The 11,107-nt window shown below is 51.3% G+C and overlaps 1 protein-coding gene across 2 annotated transcripts; it reads left to right on the forward strand.

Annotated features, from left to right (window-relative positions):
- The first annotated feature begins 783 nt into the window (after window positions 1-783).
- On the forward strand, window positions 784-10,013 carry LOC142908827 (uncharacterized). Of its 2 annotated transcripts, none has more exons than XM_076059464.1 (7): window positions 784-876; window positions 3,549-3,689; window positions 4,369-4,728; window positions 7,360-7,608; window positions 8,069-8,219; window positions 8,386-8,446; window positions 8,944-10,013. In XM_076059464.1, the coding sequence occupies exons 1-5, from the start codon at window positions 831-833 to the stop codon at window positions 8,191-8,193; spliced, it is 921 nt and encodes a 306-aa protein (XP_075915579.1). In that variant the 5' UTR covers window positions 784-830; the 3' UTR covers window positions 8,194-8,219; window positions 8,386-8,446; window positions 8,944-10,013. The 2 variants fall into 2 exon arrangements, with proteins under 2 accessions (XP_075915579.1, XP_075915580.1); XM_076059465.1 differs by having other exon boundaries at window positions 787-876; window positions 3,549-3,705.
- Window positions 10,014-11,107: the final 1,094 nt, after the last annotated feature.

Below are 11,107 nucleotides of genomic sequence, written 5' to 3' on the forward strand. Positions count from 1 at the left end.
GCTATGTGCACCCTGAGGCCACGTGAAGTGTCGAACGCCCGCTGGCAGGTCACGGGGCAGACCCAGATGCCACGGGTCGACTGACTGAGATGAGTGGCTGATGCACCACCTGTGCCTCCTACTGCGCCAAACTCACCCACTCACCCAGACACTCACCCAGTCGCTCACCCACCCACTCACTCAGACACTCATACACTCACTCGTCCAGTCGCTCACATACTCATCTACACACTCACCCACCCCCTCACTCACCCAGTCGCACGCACACTCACACACCCACTCACTTACCCAGTTGCTCACCCAGTTGCTCACTCACACAGTCACCCACCCACTAATCCACCCACACACTCACCTAGTCGCTCACCCAGTCGCTCACACACTCACCTCACACACTCACTCACCCAGTCACTCACCCACCCACACACTCACTCACCCAGTCGCTCACACACTCACCACCCACTCACCCACACACTCACCACCCACTCACCCACCCACTCACCCAGTCGCCCACACGCTCACCCACCCACTCACCCACTCTCTCAGCCACTCACCCACTCACTCACCTGCTCGCTCACCCAGCCACTCACCCAGCCACTCACAACAACCGCCACTAATTGGCGGTGACGTCACCACGACGCTTGTGCCAGGGTCACGTGGTAAGCAGTAATTAATTGAAGGTGGAGATGGTTTAATTAATTAATGCTAACCACGTGAGCCTGGCACAAGCGTCGTGGTGACGTCACCGCCAATTAGTGGCGGTTGTTGTGAGTGGCTGGGTGAGTGGGCGGGTGGGTGAGTGGGTGGCTGACTGCCGGGAGATCCGTCTCTGCATGTTCCATCCGAGCCGGATCCCGTTTCCAGGCCCTTCGCCTTCGGGTAGTAGGTCTCCATTTCTTAAGCTTTGCTCCGTGTGCGTCTCTCTCTCTCTCTCAATGCCCCTCCTTCCTAAGAGTGAAACGACTTCCCGTCCTTTAGCCGGCGCGGCGCGTCCATAATGAACACCGCATGCAGTGGGCCCGCCTATTTATGTTTTCTGCACCCTCACGGAACCCCCTCCTCCACCTCCCCCTTCACCCCCACGGATCAACAGCAGCACGAACGACGTGACAGCTTAAATGCCCCTACGCGTATGACAAGACGGCCAGCGCGAACGATCACAGCGAGCGTGGTTCGCCACGTGCGCACGTGCGAAGAAGTTCAACGCCGCTCGAACCATTCAGCGCGCGCTGATCCTGTTTATCTCGGAGACCAACGAAGTTGATCATTGAGTCCTCTGAAGTGCGCCACGAGGGGGTTGCGTTCGGCGGCGCCTTTCCCTACATCGCACGGCGTTGCGACCATTTGGCCGACTGGTGCGGCTGCAGACATAAGCGACCCCACGACATCAACACCCACGTCTGGGTTATATTATTATTGTTGTTGTTATAGCGTTGCCACCTTGTCCTGGTTTTCTCCCATAATCGTGGCTGTGCTGGGAATCCAGTAAACTGTTCCCCCCGGGGAAAGTTAAAAGTCTAGTTTTTTTGTCAGTTACGTAAGATTACAACTACACGAGATGATGCATTAACACGTGGTTCCTCCCATTTTCAGCTCATACAACGTATTATTCTCACGATATGTTTAAGTGGTTTGTCCCTCAGAGATGGCAACCCAAATCATATAAGTAGAATGACTGTGGAAGAAGACGTCGCTATTTCATCGTATTCATTACTTCGCCCAGTGTTGGTGTGCGTGTGTGTGTATCTTTGTGTGTGTGTGTGCCTGCATCTGTGTCCCATGTAGTGTAGCAGTTAGTGCACTGCATCACGAACCCGGCTGCCCAAGTTCGATTCCCGCTCACGGCCAACACCGGTGACGATTATCTGAACCGGTCCTGGGTCTCCCCGAGGTCGACTCGGACTCAAATTAGTATCTGATGAGGTGTGTAAACATCGCCACTGCGGGGAGACAAAGGTGGCGACCGGGCGTGGTGCTGCCCACCCCCTCGCGTGCCACAGTGCCGGCCTTCATAGACGCTGGCTAGCAGCACTTGCCCCAACAGTCTGTTAATGCTATACGAGGGGACCTTTGTGTTTTTTTTGTGTCCCACATTACCTTCAGCCCGGTCGTGGGGCAGACGTCCTGGTAAGCAAACCGGGGCGAGGCTTTAGACTTGCCGATAGCCTAAGTGGACCCCGACCTCTCCTGCACAGCGAAGAAGAGTTGGGCCCCGTGTGTCGACTGAGTGGGGTCGTCAAGGACACGGGGGTCGTCTAACGTTGACCTCGTCTCAAGTAATCTCGGCCAAAAGTCGCCCCCCGCCTCTACCGCAAAAAAAAAAAGCTCTACCTTTGGGCGGTTTTTTTTCGCGTTCCCAGTTTCAGGTTGCAAGCGATGAATTTATAATCAGGAACTTTGTGGTAATGTAGAAACTCGTGGCCGATTGTTACGGCTGCCGCTGTGGTGCTCACCTCCGTTGAGTCAGCGGTGAACACTCCCCATTCCCCATGGTGGGGAGTCAGTCCTCTCGAAGGCAACCCGCTATCTATAATGGGATCCTCGTTTTATTGTGCTTGCAGAGATGAGGGGCTAAATTGATCCCAGACTCGGGTGTGAACTCATCGCCTTGATTGTGAGATGGATTGTGAGTTGGATGCTCACTGCAGAAAAGCTGAGTGGACTTCATTCCTACCTCCCGGAAGAAGCTCTGATGAAGATATTGCCTCCGCATTCCAAATGTTCCAGGAAAGCACTTGGCCCATAAACAACTGATGCTGGCAAAGCAAAGATGGCATTTTCCAGCTACCGTATTAACCCACCAATTGGAGCCACACATGCCACCGTTTCATAAACATAACTCCTGTCCCACCGCCCGACCACCTTGCGACACATTGTTCCGCACATCCGATCAGCACAGTTGGCTACGTACGGTGCGAAAGTTCAACATATATGATTATTTTAATGGCTTAGTTGCCTATCACTTCACATCATTAGCCCCAAAGTTTCGCTACTCAGTAATATACGTACAGTGAGGGAAAAAAGTATTTGATCCCCTGCTGATTTTGTACGTTTGCCCACTGACAAAGAAATGATCAGTCTCTAATTTTAATGGTAGGTTTATTTGAACAGTGAGAGACAGAATAACAACAACAAAATCCAGAAAAACGCATGTCAAAAATGTTATAAATTGATTTGCATTTTAATGAGGGAATAAGCATTTGACCCCCTCTCAATCAGAAAGATTCCTGGCTCCCAGGTGTCTTTTATACAGGTAACGAGCTGAGATTAGGAGCACACTCTTAAAGGGAGTGCTCCTAATCTCAGCTTGTTACCTGTATAAAAGACACCTGTCCTAATGTGAATCCATTTCATTAGAACAAATCACTATAATTCCCATGTTATCGAAAATGTATTCGATTACATTTTCCACTCACGACCAACGTCAATTCCAATGCAGTCCCAATAGGGATCGATGCCATCGGCTTCATTTTTGACCACTATCAATTCGCATTTGTTATCCCCATAGAATCGATCCGAGTTTTAATTTAACCTTGAATCGATTTTCTCAGCACATGGCTTGGGTGAGGAGAACGCGTGGCTGCGTGTGGGGTTCATGGCGATGTCGAAACTCTACAAACTTGGCCTACTCTTCTCCTTCATCCTGCCTCTCCTCCTCCACCACCACCACCTCGTCACGTGCAGCAGCCACGGTGAACAGAGCCGGAGGTGATCGATAAATCGGGTGCCAGTTTGTGTGATTGTGGGGGGAGCGGTGGTGCAGTGGTTAGCGCACTGTGTGTGAGTGAGTGTGTGGGGAGTGGTGGTGCAGTGGTTAGCGCAGGGGGAGTGGTGGTGCAGTGGTTAGCGCAGTGTGTGTGAGTGGTGGTGCAGTGGTTAGCGCACTGTGTGAGTGTGTGGGGAGTGGTGGTGCAGTGGTTAGCGCACTGTGTGTGTGGGGAGTGGTGGTGCAGTGGTTAGCGCACTGTGTGTGAAGGGGAAGTGGTGGTGCAGTGGTTAGCGAACTGTGTGATTGTGTGGGGAGTGGTGGTGCAGTGGTTAGCGCACTGTGTGTGTGAAGGGGGAGTGGTGGGGCAGTGGTTAGCGCACTGTGTGTGTGTTTGGGGAGTGGTGGTGCAGTGGTTAGCGCACTGTGTGGGTGGGAAGTGGTGGTGCAGTGGTTAGCGCAGTGTATGTGTGTGGGGAGTGGTGGTGCAGTGGTTAGCACACTGTGTGTGTGAGTGTGTGGGAAGTGGTGGTGCAGTGGTTAGCGCACTGTGTGTGGGGAGTGGTGGTGCAGTGGTTAGCACACAGTGTGTGTGAGTGTGGGGAGTGGTGGTGCAGTGGTTAGCGCACTGTGTGTGTGGGTCTTTGTGTGGTCTTCCCACCCAGCCCCTCGTGTGGGTGTTGAAACGGACGGCCAGGTCACGGCGGTCGTCGGCCAGAAGGTGGCGGTGCTGCGCTGCGTCCTGTGGGGTGCGGCCGTGGTGGTGGTGCAGGCCAACTGGCTGAAGGCCTCCCGTGACGACGTCTGGGCGGGGGCCAATTTGGCCGCGCTCAGCCCGCTGCACGGCACGGCGTACTCCAACTCGTCCCTCGCGGGCCGACTGCGGTTCCGCAGTGGGGGGCCGCCCGGCGACGTCTCGCTGGAGCTGCTGGACGTGCGTCATGGCGACGGGGGCCTCTTCCTCTGTCGTGTGGCCACCTTCCCCCACGGCAACTTCGAGGGGAGGGTCAACCTCTCTGTCATCGGTGAGAATTGGCACTGCCCCACACAGAGACCCATAGACTCATCACACAGAGACCCATAGACTACTCACACAGAGACCCATAGACTCACCACACAGAGACCCATAGACTCATCACACAGACACCCATAGACTACTCACACAGAGACCCATAGACTCATCACACAGAGACCCATCGACTCATCACACAGACACCCATAGACTCATCACACAGAGACCCATCGACTCATCACACAGACACCCATAGACTACTCACACAGACACTCATAGACTACTCACACAGAGACCCATAGACTATTCACACAGAGACCCATAGACTACTCACACAGAGGCCCATAGACTCATCACACAGAGACCCATCGACTCATCACACAGACACCCATAGACTACTCACACAGACACTCATAGACTACTCACACAGAGACCCATAGACTACTCACACAGAGACTCAGACTACTCACACAGACACCCATAGACTACTCACACAGATACCCATAGACTACTCACACAGAGACCCATAGACTACTCACACAGAGACCCATAGACTCATCACACAGACACCCATCGACTCATCACACAGACACCCATAGACTACTCACACAGAGACCCACATAGACTACTCACACAGAGACCCATAGACTACTCACACAGAGACCCATAGACTCATCACACAGACACCCATCGACTCATCACACAGACACCCATAGACTACTCACACAGAGACCCATAGACTACTCACACAGAGACCCATAGACTACTCACACAGAGACCCATAGACTCATCACACAGAGACCCATAGACTACTCACACAGACACCCATAGACTACTCACACAGAGACCCATAGACTACTCACACAGAGACCCATAGACTACTCACACAGAGACCCATATACTCATCACACAGAGACCCATAGACTACTCACACAGAGACCCATATACTCATCACACAGAGACCCATCGACTCATCACACAGACACCCATAGACTCATCACACAGAGACCCATAGACTACGCACACAGAGACCCATAGACTCATCACACAGAGACCCATCGACTCATCACACAGACACCCATAGACTCATCACACAGAGACTCATAGACTACTCACACAGACACCCATAGACTACTCACACAGAGACCCATAGACTACTCACACAGAGACTCATAGACTACTCACACAGACACCCATAGACTACTCACACAGAGACCCATAGACTACTCACACAGAGACCCATAGACTACTCACACAGACACCCATAGACTACTCACACAGAGACCCATAGACTACTCACACAGAGACTCATAGACTACTCACACAGACACCCATAGACTACTCACACAGAGACCCATAGACTACTCACACAGAGACCCATAGACTACTCACACAGAGATCCATAGACTCATCACACAGAGACCCATCGACTCATCGCACAGACACCCATAGACTCATCACACAGAGACGCATAGACTACTCACACAGACACCCATAGACTACTCACACAGAGACCCATAGACTACTCACACAGAGACCCATAGACTACTCACACAGAGACCCATAGACTACTCACACAGACCCCCATAGACTACTCACACAGACACCCATAGACTACTCACACAGGGACCCATAGACTCATCACACAGAGACCCATCGACTCATCACACAGACACCCATAGACTCATCACACAGAGACCCATAGACTACTCACACAGACACCCATAGACTACTCACACAGAGACCCATAGACTCATCACACAGAGACCCATAGACTCATCACTACTCACACAGACACCCATAGATTACTCACACAGAGACCCATAGACTCATCACACAGACACCCATAGACTACTCACACAGAGACCCATAGACTACTCACATAGAGACCCATAGACTCATCACACAGACACCCATAGTCTACTCAGACAGAAACCCATAGACTCACACAGAGACCAAAAGCTCGTTATCTTCTGCAGATGTAGATGCCACTGGTTCTTCACGCTCTGCAGATGTAGATGCCACTGGTTCTTCACGTTCTGCAGATGTAGATGCCACTGGTTCTTCACGTTCTGCAGATGTAGATGTCACTGGTTCTTCACCTTCTATAGATGTAGATGCCACTGCTTCTTCATGTTCTACAGATGTAGATGCCACTGGTTCTTCACGTTCTCTTCACATTCCACAGATGTAGATGCCACTGGTTCTTCACATTCTACAGATGTAGATCCCATTGTTTCTTCATGTTCTACAGATGTAGATGCAACTCGTTCTTCATAATCTGTAGATGTAGATGCCACCAGTTTTTCATATTCTGTAGATGCCACTTGTCCTTCTCGTTTTGCAGATGTAGATGCCACTGGTTCTTCACGTTCTACAGATGTAGATGCCACTGGTTCTTCACGTTCTACAGATGTAGATGCCACTGGTTCTTCTCGTTTTGCAGATGTAGATGCCACTGTTTCTTCACGTTCTGCAGATGTAGATGCCATTGGTTCTTCTCGTTTTGCAGATGTAGATGCCACTGGTTCTTCACCTTCTGGAGATGTAGATGCCACTGGTTCTTTACGTTCTGCAGATGTACATGCCACTGGTTTTTCGTATTCTGTTGATGTTAATGTCACTGGTTCTTCTCGTTTTGCAGATGTAGATGTCACTGGTTCTTCACCTTCTGGAGATGTAGATGCCACTGCTTCTTCACTTTCTGGAGATGTAGATGCCACTGGTTCTTCACGTTCTACAGATGTAGATGCCACTGGTTCTTCACGTTCTACAGATGTAGATGCCACTGGTTCTTCACGTTCTACAGATGTAGACGCCACCACCGCCGTCTGTTGCACGCCAGTTGAACTCACGACTTTCGGTCCGAACAGGCAACTCGACACACAAACAGGTTTGTTCGCATCTCTGAATGTTGCATGCGTGTGTGTCCTAGTATGTGTGTGTGTGCAACCATGTGTGTTGGTGCGTGTCTGTCCGTGTGCGTGTGCATGCAAGTGTGTCCGTGTGCATGCATATCAGTCCGTGTGCGTGTGTGTGTGCCTGTCCGTGTGCGTGTCCCTGTTCTGGCCACCCATCCCCTCGTTTGTCACAATCAAGGCCTTCATAGTTGCTGATACTCGCTAGCGGCACCTGCCCCAACAGTCTGCTAGGGCTTTTACGGGGGAACTTTGTCTCTGTCTGTCCTTCATCTCACTCCCTCAACCCGCAACGCCTGGGTGCAAGCAGCACGAGCCTTAAAGTGCACCTAGCCTGGCGCGTGTTGTCATTGCGGTGGTTGTTGTCGCGATGGTTGTTGTCGTCGTGCTACAGCAGCACGCTAACGCCACGCGGGGGATCGTTGTGCCACGCAGAGAAGGCGGCGGAGACGGCGGCGGCGGGCTGGGCCAGCTGGGCCATTCCGGCCGCAATCCTCGCCGTGTCCCTCGCCCTGGCAGCCAATCTGCTGCTCTGCTGCCGCCGCCGCCGGCAGCGGTAGCGTCGTCACGAGCCCTGGGGCCCCACGTGAGTCGCTCGCTTCTCTCGGACGTCGGGCGGACGTTGGCGGTGCCTGCGGGGTTACCTGTGTGACGACCTGCCGCTGTGCCCCCCCCACCACCCCCCCCGCTACCTCACCACCCCCCCCCCCCGCTACCCCCCCACCACCCTTCCACTACCCACATGCGTGCAGGGAGGAACCCCCCACTCTCCCCAAGCCACCGCGGAGAAACGCGGAGGACGACCTTGGCTACGTGAGTGGCACACCGCCCGCGCACAGAGGCCCATTCCATCCGTGTCTCTCTCCGTATTCTGTGTAGTGTATAGTGTAGTGTATAGTGTAGTGTATAGTAGTGTAGTGTATACAGTGAGGGAAAAAAGTATTTGATCCCCTGCTGATTTTGTACGTTTGCCCACTGATAAAGAAATGATCAGTCTATAATTGAATGGTAGGTTTATTTGAACAGCGAGAGACAGAATAACAAAAAAAATCCAGAAAAGCGCATGTCAAAGATGTTATAAATTGATTTGCATTTTAATGAGGGAAATAGGTATTTGACCCCCTCTCAATCAGAAAGATTTCTGGCTCCCAGGTGTCTTTTATACAGGTAACGAGCTGAGATTAGGAGCACACTCTTAAAGGGAGCCATTGGTGGGCGGGCGAGCGGTGAGCAACTTCTGGCCACCCCAGGGGTGGGGGGGGGGGGGTGGAGTCGGTCACCGTCTCTCTTATTTATTCTGACCCGCGCAGGTTTTCAAAGACGAAGATGACGACGAGGAAGGGGAGGAAGATGTTTGAGAAGCGGCGCGGGGGGGGGGGGGGGGGTGCCCGAGGAGGGAGAGTGCTCCACCTTGCCGTGCTCCACCTTGCCGTGCTCCACCCTGCCGTGCTCCACCTTGCCGTGCTCCACCTTGCCGTGCTCCACCTTACCGTGCCTCCAGTTGCCGGGGTAACGCTGGGGATTGTCGCCGTGGGCGGCTTCACGAGCGGATGAACCCCCGCGTGCGACGATCTGGACTGTAGCGGAGACTGCAGGGATTCATCTTCTTTGTTCTTCCGGTAAAGTCACCACGTAGAAGGGAATTAATAAAAATAAAACATAACGTGATAAGATTCTCCCGACGTTTCGGCTGCTTGTGTTGTGGCCGAGACGTCGTGAGAATTTTATTATTTTATGTTTTATTTTTATTATTGTATTATTTCCCTTCTACGTGACTTCACCGAAAGAACCAAGAAGATTTGTTGTTGTTGTGTGATCCCAACAATCAGTGCCAAAGTTTGGCTTTTGACTTTTGTTTTTTTGGGGGGGGGGATTTTTTTTACGAAAGAGCTCTCTGTTACTGGACGCAGTTTTTTATTATTTTATTTTAGACTCGTGACGGTCTCTCACCTGCCAGTGCTTTCCCCCGGCATGTGCCGTTGGAAGGGAGGCGATTGGGCATGGTGCCAGGGAGCCAGGGAGAGGGGGGTGGGGGGGGGAGAATTTAAATTCGCCCTCGCGTGGCTGGGGGTCAACGAGCGGCGACATCGGCACGGTCCGTCACGACGTCCGGCACGAAGGGAGTTCCACATGTGCCGGCCGGCCGGCGGTTTATATTATTGTTTTATCGAGGCAACAAGCGGCGTCACGAGGCGCGTACAACGCCGTGAGCCTTCGTGCGCCCCGTCAGCGTCTCAGTTTTTTATTTCTCCCCGAACCCGGCCAGTTTCATCGGCCGCTCCCGCGATGCCGCGGTACTTTCATAGTTTGACGCTGTTGGTTTTCGGCGAACCGATATCAGCCGGGTTAGATTGTGTAAATAAATCAATGTACAAATGTGGCTGTCGCCTGATGAAGCTGGTTGTTGTGATTGCTGGCGAAATGTCACGGTATCCAGAGTGCAAATGTTGTTGCTTGGCTCGCTAACCCACCAGTGTGCTGTACTAGTGTACTACACTACACACTACACTACACACTATATATACTACACTATGTATACTACACTATACACTACACTATACACTACACACTATATATACTACACTATGTATACTACACTATACACTACACTATACACTACACACTATATATACTACACTATGTATACCACACTATACACTACACTAGACACTACACTATACACTACACTATACACTACACTATATATACTACACTATATATACTACACTACGCACTATACACTACACACTATATCAGGGGTCGGGAACCTTTTTGACTAAGAGAGCCATGAAAGCAAAACATTTGGAAATTTATTTCAGTGAGAGCCATATAATATATTTTAAAAGTGAATTCAACTAAATGTCAGTATAATAAGCCTCTGAATTTATTCTTTTAAATAATGTTGTTATAACACTCACCATTAATGCGACTTCTGGTGCTGCATGGATTTGCTGATGTCTTTGTAGTCGGGTTGGTACTTGGTGAGGTTAAGCTTCATGCAAGCGTTGAGGCTTTCATCCATTAAACGTGATCGTAGGTTGGACTTGATGTTTTTAAGATGTGAGAATAACTGCTCACATGCATACGTAGATCCAAACATGGTCAATACAGCAATACTCACACGCTGCAGTGTGTGGTATGTGACAGGAAGCGCGTTCCAAGTTTTGAGAATCAGCTGGTCTTCGGGTTGGAGTTTTTTCATTTCTGTCCACATGTGCTTGCTCGCCAACTCCGCTTTCTGTCGTGTGATTCTTTCCAAATCTTCATTCAGTGACTTGAACTTATTCACCCACATGTCTGAGGCCTTCAGGTCAGCCACTTCTGCTTCAAAATCTCTGACGGAGACACCAGGGATGTAATTCAGGTCGGCTGTGTTCAGTGAACACTCGTTTGGATGGGTGATGAACTTAAAAAGACGAGTGTGCTCACGAAATTCTCCAAAGCGTGCTTTGAAGGACTGTAGGAGACTGGATG

This window comes from Petromyzon marinus, unplaced genomic scaffold (genome assembly GCF_048934315.1).
Source record: "Petromyzon marinus isolate PM22_M1 ecotype Great Lakes invasive population unplaced genomic scaffold, UKy_Petmar_22M1.pri1.0 PM_G_Scaffold_103, whole genome shotgun sequence".
Lineage (NCBI taxonomy): Eukaryota > Metazoa > Chordata > Hyperoartia > Petromyzontiformes > Petromyzontidae > Petromyzon > Petromyzon marinus.